Genomic DNA, 13,893 nt, shown 5'->3' on the forward strand with positions numbered 1-13,893 from the left:
AGGACCCATTACACCCATCAGAGACAAAACTCTATATAAAAAATGAAATAAGTTAAAGTTAGTCATGATTATTAACTAATCTGGCCGACAGGCGATGAGCTTACGCCATCATGTGTTGTCCGTCGTCTGTTCAGTGTCATCCACATTTCATGAAAATCACCTCTGCTCTCTCAATTCTTCACTGATTTTTATTCTTCTTGGCAGGAAGGCAGGTCTGCCCAGGGTGCATATAGCTTCTACCCAAATTTGCATAATTGCAATTAATAATGAAGATATGGAGTAATTAAGCCCTAACAAGCAGTTTCCACACAAATTGCTTCTTCTCCCTCAATTCTTCACCAATTTTGATTCTTTCTGGCATGAAGGTAGGGGTACCTAGGGTGTATATAACTTGTTTAATTACAATTATTAATGAACTTATGGTCTAGTTAAGCCTTAATGAGCAGTTCAACAAAAATTGCTTCTTCTCAGTCAATTCCTCACGATTTTGGATTCTTTCTGGCAAATAGTTAGCTACAGTGCCTTGCAAAAGTATTCATACCCCTTGAACTTTTTCACATTTTTCCACCTTACAACCACAAACTTAAAAGTTTTTTATTGAGATTTTATGTGATAGACCAACACAGAGTAGCACATAATTGTGAAGTGAAACAAAAATGATAAATGGTCTTCAAAATTTCAAACAAATAAAAATCTGAAAAATGTGGTGTGCATTAGTATTCAGCCCCCTGTCCTCTGATACCTCTAAATACAATCCAGTGCAATCAATTGCCTTCAGAAGTCATCTAATTAGTTAATAGAGTCCTACTGTGTGTAATTTACTCTCAGCATAAATACACTTGTTCTGTGAAGGCCTCAATGGTTTGTTAGAGAACACTGAAGAACAAACAGCATCATGAAGACCAAAGAACTCACCAGACAGGTCAGGGATAAAGTTCTGGAGAAGTTTAAAGCAGGGTTAGGTTATAAAAAAATATCCCAAGCTCTGAACATCTCAAGAAGCACTGTTCAATCCGTCATTCAAAAATGGAAAAAGTATGGCACAACTGCAAACCTACCAAGACATGGCCGTCCACCTAAACTGACAGAGCAAGCAAGGAGAGCACTGGTCAGAGAAGCAGCCAAGAGGCCCATGATCACTCTGGAGGAGCTGCAGAAATCCACAGCTCAGGTGGGAGAATCTGTGCACAGGACAACTATAAGTCGTACACTCCACAAATCTGGCCTTTTTGGAAGAGTGGCAAGAAGAAAGCCATTGTTGAAAGACAGGCATAAGAAGCCATGTAGGGGACACAGCAAACATGTGGAAGAAGGTGCTTTGGTCAGATGAGACCAAAGTTGAACTTTTTGGCCTAAATGCAAAGCGCTATGTGTGGCAGAAAACTAACACTGCTCATCACCCTACACACACCATTCCCACTGTGAAACATGGTGGTGGCAGCATCATGCTATGGGGATGCTTTTCTTCAGCAGGGACAGGGAAGCTGGTCAGAGTTGATGGGAAGAGGGATGGAGCTAAATACAGGGCAATCCTGGAAGAAAACCTGTTGGAGGCTGCAAAAGACTTGAGACTGGGAAGGAGATTCACCTTCCAGCAAGACAATGACCCTAAACATACAGCCAGAGCTACAATGGAATGGTTTAGATCAAAGAATATTCATGTGTTAGAATGGCCCAGTCAAAGTCCAGACCTAAATCCCATTGAGCATCTTGAAAATTTTTAAGACTTGAAAATTGCTGTTCACAGACGCTCTCCATCCAATCTGACTGAGCTTGAGCTATTTTGCAAAGAAGAATGGGCAAAAATTTCAGTGTCTAGATGTGCAAAGCTGGTAGAGACATACCACAAAAGACTTGCAGCTGTAATTGCAGCAAAAGATGGCTCTACAAAGTATTGACACAGGGGGGCTGAATACTAATGCATGTCACATTTTTCAGATTTTTATTTGCTTAAAATTTTGAAGACCATTTATCATTTTCGTTTCACTTCACAATTATGTGCTATTCTGTGTTGGTCTATCACATAAAATCTCAATAAAAAACTTTTAAGTTTGTGGTTGTAAGGTGGAAAAATGTGAAAAAGTTAAAGGGGTATGAATACTTTTGCAAGGCACTGTATTCCTAGGGTGTATATCGCTTCTATATATAGCTTGTATATAGCTTGCAACATTTATTGTGCAAAGTGGCCCACTTTAGATCGTTCATTCTGGTCTAGACGGGGCCAGAGTGAGCTACGCCGTCATTGACGGTCTCGTTATTATTATTATTCACTGATGGTCTCGTTTTAACTTCTGGATTAAGTCAAGCAAAATGCAGTGGGAAAAACACATGCACATGTGCCCTGTCCCACGGTGGTGTAGTGGTTAGCGCTATCGCCTCACAGCAAGAAGGTCCGGGTTCGAGCCCCGTGGCCGGCGAGGGCCTTTCTGTGTGGAGTTTGCATGTTCTCTCTGTGTCTGCGTGGGTTTCCTCCGGGTGCTCCAGTTTCCCCCACAGTCCAAAGACATGCAGGTTAGGTTAACTGGTGACTCTAAATTGACCGTAGGTGTGAACGTGAGTGTGAATGGTTGTCTGTGTCTATGTGTCAGCCCTGTGATGACCTGGCGACTTGTCCAGGGTGTACCCCGCCTTTCGCCCATAGTCAGCTGGGATAGGCTCCAGCTTGCCTGCGACCCTGTAGAACAGGATAAAGTGGCTACAGATAATGAGATGAGATGTGCCCTGTCCCAAATTGTTCACTTGTGGCTCTGACCCAAAACCCTCTGAAAGGATCCAAAACCCATTACAGCATCAAGATCACAGATAATAATATCAAAAAATTAACCAACTAAAGGTAGAGTTGTGTTCAAAATGCCACTGCATTTGAACTTTAATCCTTTAATTTTGGCTATGTGGAAAAACAACAATAACAAAAACTTGTACAGTTGACTTTGTACAGCCTACCTACCGCAAAGAGCTGATTTGGACATAGTACATAGTTTCCATTTGGCACTGTGATCTTGTGCAGCATCATATTCATTGACTGATTTAAATTGTATTTGATTGTTCAAATCTTGGGGTGGCACAGTGGTGTACTGGTTAGCACTGTTGCCTCACAGCAAGAAAGTCCTGATTTTGAGCCCAAGTGGTTGATGGGGCCTTTCTGTGTGGAGTTTGCATGTTCTCCCCGTGTCCGCGTGGGTTTCCTCCGGGTGCTCCGGTTTCCCCCACAGTCCAAAGACATGCAGGTTAGGTTAACTGGTGACTCTAAATTGACCGTAGGTGTGAATGTGAATGGTTGTTTGTCTTTGTGTCAGCCCTGCGATGACCTGGTGACTTGTCCAGGGTGTACCCCGCTTCTTACCCACAGTCAGCTGGAATAAGCTCCAGCTTGCCTGTGACCCTGTAGGACAGGATAATCGGCTGCAGATAATGAATGGATGGATGTTCAAATCTCCCCCTGCTGGTGACCTTTCCGGTGTTGATAATACGACTACTTCTAGTTTTTCTGTTCAGAGGGAAAATTTTAATGCAAGCTGTTTTGCATGAAATTACTTGCTATTCGTTATCATTTTTTGTTGTTCATTTAATTTAAAATATATATGTGGAATGAATGGGGAAATGTGTAAATACAGGAAACAATGTAAAGAAGGAGACCAACATCATGAAGATTGATCAAGCAAGTGACATCGTCATAGCCAAAGAAGCACAGAGTAAAGGAAAGACATTTTACTGTGATTATTTACATGGTAAGTGCCAGTTTCACCTCCCAAGGCACAGGTGTGGACACATACAGTACCCTCAAGAATTATTGGCAGCCTTCATGAAAATGAGGAAAAGAGAATATATAAATTAAACAAAGTTATTATGTGCAACAATAACTGAGCACTTTTTAACTGCATTTAGCAATGTGTGTATGAGTTTCCATCCATCCATTATCTGTAGTCGCTTATCCTGTGCAGGGTCGCAGGCAAGCTGGAGCCTATCCCAGCTGACTATGGGTGAGAGGCGGGGTACACCCTGGACAAGTCACCAGGTCATCACAGGGCTGACACATAGACAAACACACTCACATTCACACCTACGGTCACTTTAGAGCCACCAATTAACCCAACCTGCATGTCTTTGGACTGTGGGGGAAACCGGAGCACCCGGAGGAAACCCACACAGACGCGGGGAGAACATGCAAACTCCACACAGAAAAGCCCCCGTTAGCCACTGGGCTTGAACCCAGAACCTTCTTGCTGTGAGACGACAGTGCTAATCACTACACCACCATGCCGCCCCCATCTTATCTTATCTTAAATGAATAATATATGCCATAAGGCTTTTGACTTTTTCTTAAAGTAGTACAATTTAATTTAATTTAATTTTTTAAACACTGGTTTCAATATTACTGGAATCCCTGCAATGTTTTGTGTTTTTTAGCTTGTGTGAAAACAACCCAAAGCAACACTGATCCACCTCAATATTAAACATTGAGTACCAGGTGCCTTTTCTTTGCTTACAGTCCCCTCCAAAATGCTGGTGTGCATGATCATAAAGATTGAGTTTGGTCTCGTTTGACCACAGCACATGATGACAACTGTAATTCTAATAACACTTCATTGTTACAAGTGCTCTACATATAAAATTGACTTGACTTGACTTGATGTGCTGCAGTATTTTATGAGATACTCTCAACAAGGGTTTCCTGAAAGATCTTTGAAGACATGGTTTGCCAATGGTTTGACTTCAACCCCAGTGAACACCTTGGGGATGAACTGGAATGCTGACTGCACACCAGGCCTCCTCACCCAACATGCCTTGTGGCTGAATCCCCACAGCCGTATTTCAAAATAAAAAAAGCAGGATTTACTTAGAACTATTTTTATAACTTAAAATAAAGCGTTTCCCCCAAACAAGTAGCTTTCATTTAGAGGTTAAGAGAAACAGTAAGGAGCTCTGCCTATTTTGAGAAGCTACTTCATGAAGCTGGTTGAGAACATACCAAGCCAAAGTTTCATCAAGAATACTGTTCAAAATGTAAATTATAAAAGTTGGATTTCTTAAACATGTTTTATATTCACTTCATACTTCCATGTGTGTATAACAGTGAATACATTAACACAATGAAAGTTAAGGAATTTACACTATTATAAAATAACACTATTATTTTAAGGAAATTATCAAAACTAAAGAAAACCCTTCTTTTTGTCGTCAGTACAATTCATTACAATTAGTTCTAATTTATGGAATTTATGACACTGAATTTTGCCAATTACTTTAAAAAAACAGTGAAAAAAGAAAGTAATAGTAACTAGTAAAAATAACTAATAGCTTAATACTATTTTTGAAATTTATTTTTCCCTCAATTTTCAGCAGAGTCCACCAAATTGTACATATTTTTGATGCCATAATAAAAACACAATACTGTTATCAAAATGTTCACAAAACAGTTTGCATATAGTTTATTTGAGCACTGTTAGGAGAGATACAAAAGTTGCTAAATAGACTTGTCAGGATAAGTTCAAACTTCTAAACATTGTGATTTATATTTCAAAAATACTTGTTCAAAAACATATTATGCTGTGCTCAAGGAGAAAAAAAAAATTATTGCTCAGTAGCCTTTGCCTTTAAACCATTGAGCCCGGGCCACCACATCATTGGCATAATCGTTTCCTGTGGTGCCGATATCCATGCGCTCATATGTGCGGACGTTTCCTGGGCCAGCATTGTAGGCAGAGATTCCTCCTGAAAAAGGAGTCAAACATGACAGAGAACAGTGATATGATAACTATGAGGAAGCTCATTGAAATAATAGTGGAAGAAAATTATGCACAGAAAAAAAACAGGATAAGAACGATCAGTCAGAAGAACTTTGTATTAATTTGCAGAGATGCTTCGCTCTGAGGGAACAGGTGGATCCAAACATCCATCCGTTATCCGCAACCGCTTATCCTGTGCAAGGTTGCGGGTAAGCTGGAGCCTATCCCAGCTGACTATGGGTGACATGCAGGCATCATAGAGCCATATAATTTACCCACAAATGTATTTATTTATTATTTATTCTGCCCACTGCTCTGTCTATGTGTGTGCTCCTTGCTCACTTGTGTGCATGCATGTGCTCACTGCTTCAGATGGGTTAAATGCAGAGGAGGAATTTCATTGCACTTGAGTGTACATGTGACAAAAATAAAGCCTTCTTCTTCTTAATTTACCCACAATTTTCAAGCCTCAACCTACATGAAGGTAGTTTCAGAGGGTGTCTTTGATGAGCTATTAAGACTGGACATGAAAAAGCCAACTGGGTCTGATCAGCTAGACCCTTTCTTTTTTAATGATTGTGGCCTCCCATCATCTCAGCCCCCACTGCAGATCTTCTGCACCTGTCCCTTCATATAGCTGAATCCCCTCGTGCATGGAAAGCAGCTGTAGTGGGTCCCTGATCAGGTCGATCCCAACTGCTATAGGCCAAATTCTATTTTGCCTTGTTTATCAAAGGTGTTGGGAAAAACTTGTAAATGAACAATGCACAAATTATACGGATATTTAGAATATCTTGTCTGGTGTTCACTCTGGTTTCCGATCTTGTTGTGGCTGTCTCACTGCTACCCTTAAAGTTCTTAATAACATCCCTTCTGCTCTAGACTCTAAACAGTGCAGTTCAGTAATCTGGATTGTTTTAGCTAAGGATTTTGACACTGTTGATCATACTACTGCTCCTGGTAGGATGGGAAGCATTGGAGTTCCTGAACAATCATTGGCATGGTTCTTAGATGACCTCACAGACAGGGTGCAATACATTAAATCAGAACAAATTTTCTCTCAGCCCTTTTTTGTCACTAAGGGTATACCTCAGGGCTCAATTCTAGACCCAATGTTCTTTTAATAATTACATTGTTTATTCTGTTGGAGACTCATCTCTTCACCTTTGTCCCGATGACAGTCCTTTATGCTTCTGGTCCCTCCCCTGATGCTGTATTTACATCATTTCAAGATAGCCTGTTGGACCCAAAAAACTTTATTTTAAACTCCCTCATTAAATACCACCAAGACCATGGTCATGTGGTTCACTAGGAAAGGTGCTGACCACTCCCAGTCTGAAATATCACCACTCTCGATGAGATCGTCCTCAACCAGGTCACTGAGTAAATACCTGGGTAACTGGATAGATTGCTCTCTGTCCCTTTCACAACATATCAGTAGGTTATAATCAAATTTAAGTCAAATCTAGAATTGGCTTCTTGTATAGAATGCACTCCACTTTTACTCGGTCTGTGAAACTGGCTCTTGTTCAAATGACCATCCTTCCCATGTTAGATTATGGTGATGTTATATATTTATAGGTCAGCCTGCAAGGGCATACTCCAGAAGCGTGATGTTCTCCATCAGTCTACTATCCAATTTGTTCCAAATGCCCCCTTAAAACCCATCACTGCACTCTATTCCTCTGTTAATTGGCCATCCTTACACACCCGCCATAATATCTACTGGTTCATGCTCATTTACAAAAGCCTCGTAGATATGTCTCCTCCTTATTTGTGTCACTTGTTGCAAACTACACCTGCTTCTTATAACACCCATGCTGCTCATCTTATTTTGCTGAAAGCTCCCCAAACAAATAAAATACCATGCTCGGTCTGTCATCATTCCAAACTGTTGCAGCCAAAGACTGGAATGATCTGCAAAAAACTCTAGATAAACTTATCTCCATGCCAGTTTTCAAGGATTCTAGTATGGGCATATTCAGTGATCGATGCAACTGTTTTCCCAACTGACTAATAACTGTAACCAGTTCCTGTCATCTCAGGTATACTCTTGTTTTTTTCTTCTTCGCCTGTTTCTTAATGGTCAAAATGTCACTTCTGTACTTCTCTATAGCTTGTATTGTTTGTTGCACTGCCTGATGCTGTTAACTATCTGTTTGTTGTTCGTGTGTTAGATTGCATGGCACTCATTACATTTTGTCATTTTTAGCCTTTACCTCCTTCCCTCAAGAGGCTTTGCCTTTTGCCAGACCACCAATGTAAATAAGAATCTTATTCTTAGTGATGACTGGTAAAATAAAGGTCATCCATCCATCCATCCATCATCTGTAGCCACTTATCCTGTTCTACAGGGTCACAGGCAAGCTGGAACCTATCCCAGCTGACTATGGGCGAGAGGTGGGGTACACCCTGGACAAGTTGCCAGATTATCGCAGGGCTGACACATAGACACAGACAACCATTCACACCTACGGTCAATTTAGAGCCACCAATTAGCCTAACCTGCATGTCTTTGGACTGTGGAGGAAACCCACACGGACACGGCATGCAAACTTCACAAAGAAAGGTCCTCGTTGGCCGCTGGGCTCGAACCCAGGACCTTCTTGTTATGAGGCAACAGTGCTAACCACTATACCACCGTGCCACCCCAATAAAGGTCATATTAAAATGAAAAAAAAAGAAGCTGTTAAGGGAAATAGATATCGTTCAAGGGCTATACTGTGGTCTTGTGATGTAAATATACAACCTTCTGTTTGACAATTAATGCAGCATAGACCACAAAGTCAGTTTGTACCTTTAAACTGTTGCTCCTTGGACCAGCTGGAGAATTTCTTTTGAATTACTTTAATGGAGTCTATTAGAATTTCAGTGCCTTGGGTGACGTGCTCCTCACTGTTCCAGGCTCCCTTTGGAGTGTGGTAGCGTTTGTCAACCTACAGACAATACAAGTGAGCAAGATCACAAATTCTACCAAACATTTTAAATGTACATATTATTTCTATTTGGTTTGTGTTCATTCACAAATATTCAAATTCACAAATTCTATTTACATCTTCATTTGCTCATGACACTTTTATCCAAAGGAACATACAACCGAGACAGTGTACAAACTGAGCAGTTGAGGGCTCAGGAATCCATAGTGCTGTGATTTAAATCACCAATCTTCCAAATAGTATCTAAGTTCCTTAATCACTGAGCCACCGAGTGGTTAAAGCCACTAAAACAAAAACAAAATGTTAACATCAAGTTGGTACATGTACTAATTATGGCATTAAATGAGTTATATTTTCAACAAGGGCTACTGCCTTTTTAGACTGGCTTTACCCTTTCTCAGTTTCACATAATCAGAATCCATAAGTCCCACTTTGTTGACCTGTATTTCTAACATTCATTAACCCACTGCCACACCTTTCAACAACAGGAACTTCTAGTTTTGCCTCACACCTCAAGAACATTACAAAACAGTTTTACTATAACCCAACCTGCATGAGTCCGAAACCATTGCCGTGGTCTCCCCAACCATTCACAAGAACTGCTCCAGCCCTCGACTCTCTAGATATGATGCCTGCGATCACAGCAGGGTCCATCTGTTTAGCTTTGCCAACTTTGGTGATTATGTCCTTGTACTGCTCCATATTCTTCAGATCATGCCCAGCCAGTTTAAATGAGGCTTCCACCCCTAGAGAAGGATTCAAATCATCATCATTAGTCTATACTGCAAGTTCATTTTCGAAAATAAGGTGCAAAAATGTGAAGATTATGGTTCTCCACCTTTTATAGTGAGTTTGTCCTGCTTAGCTGTTGTTTCTGACGCCCCAGTGGTGTCGATCTTTGTGACGTCTCCAAAAATGCAGGCTAGTAGAGACATTAAAAAAAAAATCATCTCAGATCCCAGAGGACCAACCAGGTTTGCACTAGAATGGGTACTAGTGGATAAACATTTCTAGAACTATAAAAGATTTAAGAAAAAGTAAAACATGATAAAGATTTGCAGGCACTTAGTACTAGTATGATGGTACTTGTTCATTAAATCAACTCGTACAACTATTGGTAATACTCAACGAGTCGGAAAATACTCACCCATGGTGCTGATGGTGCTTCTTACTTCCCTGCACAGAGATAAGATCTGTGAGGACAGTTTTAATGGTTATATATCCCTAAATACTTCCTCTAAATAAAGGAGGAGGAGTGTGATGGTCATGAAACGACCGCACAGAGAAGCCCTCCATAGAGACTGTTCTACACACAAATGCCATACTTGCCAACCCTCCCGATTTCGGCGGGAGGCTCCTGATTTTAGCCTCCGTCTCCCGAGTGTATTTGTTAAAAACTGGATAATCTCCTGGTTTTGGGAAATCCCTACCGCCAAGTTAAAAATACTCCCGATTGTGTCCAATCAGAATCGTATGAGAAACACTGCTGACGTCAACTGATTTTTAACCAATCAACGAACAGAATGACAGTCACTTCCATAATGTACGGTAGGATTCACCCAGGCTGTCCGACATTTTTTACAAGCAGTCATTCATTCATCATGGTCACTAAACCCAATACTAAACGGCAAAAATATGAATGCAAATACCAGGTTGCATGGGAGAATGAATTTCCACGGATAAGCTAATGTTCGACCAGCCAGTTACACATTTTAAGGTAAAGATACCTTAAATCAGAATATAATGGACATTTGAGTGTGAAATTAAACTAGTCTTCCATACCATTTCAGAAACAAACTGTACCGTACAACTTCTAAAGTGTTTAATGAAATTTTGCATGACAGAGAATTTGTTTGGTGAGCGTATTTGAATAGTGTCATAGTGTCTTGGTGCTGTTTTGAATTTATGTTTGAAAGTTTACAAGTGAATTATCTAGAAAGTGATTGATTTTGATCGAGTTTTGAGGTTTTAAGTGAAAGATTACTAGTGTAAGTAAGTAAATTTTATTTATAAAGCACATTTAAAAACAGTGCAAACTGACCGAAGTGCTGTACAGTGTCTGGCTAAAACAATAAAAAGAAAATAAAAGCAATAAGCATATTAGTAACATATGGTAAGAAAACATTTTAGCAGCATTCCAATAGACAAAGACAACTGGACGCAGTGTACAGTGGCAAAACACTGACAGCATTGACCAACACATAGTAAAAGAAGATGAAGCATAAAATAATTAAGATACATAAAAATAGTGTAGCGGCTAACATGAAATTTTCACCAGAATATTTCACTTGGTGAGCAAAGCATGAAAATTGGCACACATGTAGATCAAACCATACTGTTTCCAAAACAATCGTTGGCCATCGCGATTTCCGCCATTTTAAAGATGGCCGCTGCCGTTTTCAAAATGGCGTCATTTTCAACAACCAAATTTCCGAAATATGGACATATATCTTTATCGTGGTCGTTTTTTTGGCTGGATTTTCACAATTTTAATGTAGAAGGCTTTGGTTATTATGTGAGTGAAGTTATAATGACTATTCTTTCAAAATAATTCAACCTGGATCAAAACTGTCCAGGAGCATGATAAAAGTTTGATTCAAAAGGGCAACTAAGAAACTGTTGTTTTATATTCTCAAAAGAGTAAATTGCAAACACTACCAGGGCACAATGGTGCAATTTACTGCCGTTAAACTCGGCATGGGGTTCAGTGTAAGCTTTGTTCATTATTGATACAAAGTCTCCCAAATACATTACGATCCGCCCCGTATATACAGGTCGTGATGTCGTATCCGAATTGACGGAGTGTGCCAACGCGGGAGAGCCAAGCCAAGAGGGACGGGGTTAAAAGTCCCTCGAATGGTGTACAGATCGCACAGGAGTTAAATTGCACTGGATGAACGATCGGGCTAGGTGTAGGAATTCCATCTTCGAACCTAGTTGTATCCCATATGTTAAAGTGTTATAGCTGTAGGTGGTAAAAGGATAATCCCTCAGCCTTCAGTTATTGATAGTGACAAGTCATTTTCCTTATTACTGCGTTTATTACACTGTAGCGAGAATAGCCTGTGGGTGGAGCACAGAGGACGGCAGGACAGAGATCAAGGTTCACAGAAGGCTTTATTGCCGAACTTTTCAGTCTAACAATATAAACTAACAGTCAGAGACACGCACGCACACACACTGTCGTCTCTGCTGGGGAGGAAGCTCCCTTCCACTCTCCCTTTCCCTCCTTAAGTAGGGCGCGGTTTACTGGGGAAAACACACACAAAACACAGGTTAATTACCCTCAGGTGTCGCGATTCTGCCACTTACTTTCCCCGACTCCGCTCTCCTATCACAGACCGGCGCTTGACCACGCCCCCGCTGCCACATACCCCCACCGCCCGACTCAGGCCGGGCGCCCGTCCGGCCCGCAGCCGACTCCCCCCCCCCCCCCCCCCTTGACGGGAGAGGAAGTCCGCCACGTCCATCTGCGCCCCCGGCCTGTGGACCACCTTGAAGTTGAAGGGTTGGAGTGCCAGATACCAACGGGTGATCCGCACGTTGGCATCCTTCATGCGGTGGAGCCACTGGAGGGGCGCGTGGTCCGAACAGAGGGTGAAAGAGCGCCCCAGCAGGTAGTAACGGAGGGTGAGGACCGCCCACTTGATCGCCAGGCACTCTTTCTCAATGGTGCTGTAGCGCCCCTCACGCACTGACAGCTTTCGGCTGATGTATAGGACGGGGCGATCCTCTCCCTCCACCCGCTGGGACAAAACGGCTCCCAGCCCTCTGTCCGACGCATCCGTCTGCAACAAAAAAGGGAGCGAGAAGTCAGGGGAGTGCAAAAGTGGCCCCCCCACACAGTGCAGCCTTTACCTCAGAGAAAGCCAGCTGGCACTGCTCCGTCCACTGGACCGGATCTGGCGCCCCCTTTTTAGTGAGGTCAGTCAGCGGGCTGGTGATGTCCGAATAATTAGGTATAAACCTACGATAATAGCCAGCCAGCCAGAACTGTCTCGCCCCCTTTTTGGTCTTGGGCCTTGGGCAGGCTGCAATCGCTGCTGTCTTATTAATTTGGGGACGCACCTGCCCATTACCCAAGTGGAAGCCCAGATACCGTACTTCCACCCGCCCAATCGCACACTTCTTCGGGTTGGCAGTGAGCCCCGCCCGCCTCAGCGACCTAAGGACGGCCCTCAGGTGTTGCAGGTGCCGCTGCCAGTCATTACTATAAATAATGATGTCGTCTAGGTAAGCGGCTGCGTAGGTGGCGTGGGGCCGGAGGACCCGGTCCATCAGCCGCTGAAACATAGCGGGCGCCCCAAACAGCCCAAACGGAAGTGTGATGAACTGGTGTAAGCCGAACGGTGTGGAAAAGGCCGTTTTTTCCCGGGATAATGGAGTCAAGGGGATCTGCCAATATCCCTTCGTCAAATCCAGTGTCGAGTAAAAGCGAGCCGTGCCTAGTCGATCGAGCAGCTCATCAATACGAGGCATTGGGTACGCGTCGAATTTAGACACCGCGTTGACTTTTCTATAGTCCACACAGAACCGGACCGAGCCGTCGGCCTTGGGAACCAAGACCACCGGGCTGCTCCAGTCACTGTGGGACTCCTCGACGATGCCCATTTCGAGCATGGCCTGAAGTTCTTCCCGAACCACCTTTTTTTTGTGTTCGGGTAATCTATAAGGACGGCTGCGCACTACCACCCCCGGGGGCGTCTCTATGTGGTGTTCTATGAGGTTAGTGCGACCGGGCAGGGGCGAGAACACATCCGAAAACTCGGCCTGCAACTGGGCGACCTCCGTGAGTTGGGTCGGGGAGAGGTGGTCTCCACAGGGGACCGGAGAGGTACGAGATGCCAATGTCCCTTTTTGGACCTCTGGCCCCAGCTCCGCCTTCTCCGGAACTACCGACACCAACGCCACGGGGACCTCCTCGTTCCAGAGTTTTAGCAGATTGAGGTGGTAGATCTGTAGCGCCCCCTCCCCGTCCGTTCGCCTAACCTCATAGTCGACGTCCCCGACTCGCCGTGTGACCTCAAAGGGTCCTTGCCACTTGGCGATTAACTTGGAGCTCGACGTGGGCAACAGGACGAGTACCTTATCTCCCGGAGTGAACTCTCTAAGGCGCGTGCCCTTGTTGTACAGGCGGGTTTGCCGTTCCTGGGCTTGCCGCAAATTCTCCTGAGTTAGGTGGGTGAGCGTGTGGAGTTTTGCGTGCAGATCCATAACATACTGAATCTTGT

The 13,893-nt window shown here is 43.1% G+C and overlaps 1 protein-coding gene across 10 annotated transcripts in view; it reads right to left on the reverse strand.

Annotated features, from left to right (window-relative positions):
• Window positions 1–5,405: 5,405 nt before the first annotated feature.
• LOC132890485 (lysozyme g-like) overlaps window positions 5,406–13,893 on the reverse strand; it is a 42,274-nt gene continuing 33,786 nt past the window's right edge. For 3 of the 10 annotated variants that reach the window (XM_060927369.1, XM_060927368.1, XM_060927374.1), the window contains exons 2-6: window positions 9,810–9,838; window positions 9,501–9,584; window positions 9,212–9,408; window positions 8,524–8,662; window positions 5,406–5,712 (exon numbers count right to left, since the gene is read on the reverse strand). In XM_060927369.1, coding sequence (XP_060783352.1) covers window positions 5,579–5,712; window positions 8,524–8,662; window positions 9,212–9,408; window positions 9,501–9,584; window positions 9,810–9,813 — 558 coding nt within the window. In that variant the 5' untranslated portion in view covers window positions 9,814–9,838 and the 3' untranslated portion in view covers window positions 5,406–5,578. Of the gene's footprint in view, window positions 5,713–8,523; window positions 8,663–9,211; window positions 9,409–9,500; window positions 9,585–9,809; window positions 9,856–11,833; window positions 11,912–13,893 lie in introns of those variants that run through there. The other 7 variants (XR_009655197.1, XR_009655200.1, XR_009655199.1 and 4 more) reach the window with 4 other exon arrangements.

This window comes from Neoarius graeffei, chromosome 8, assembly GCF_027579695.1.
Source record: "Neoarius graeffei isolate fNeoGra1 chromosome 8, fNeoGra1.pri, whole genome shotgun sequence".
Taxonomy (NCBI): Eukaryota; Metazoa; Chordata; class Actinopteri; order Siluriformes; family Ariidae; genus Neoarius; species Neoarius graeffei.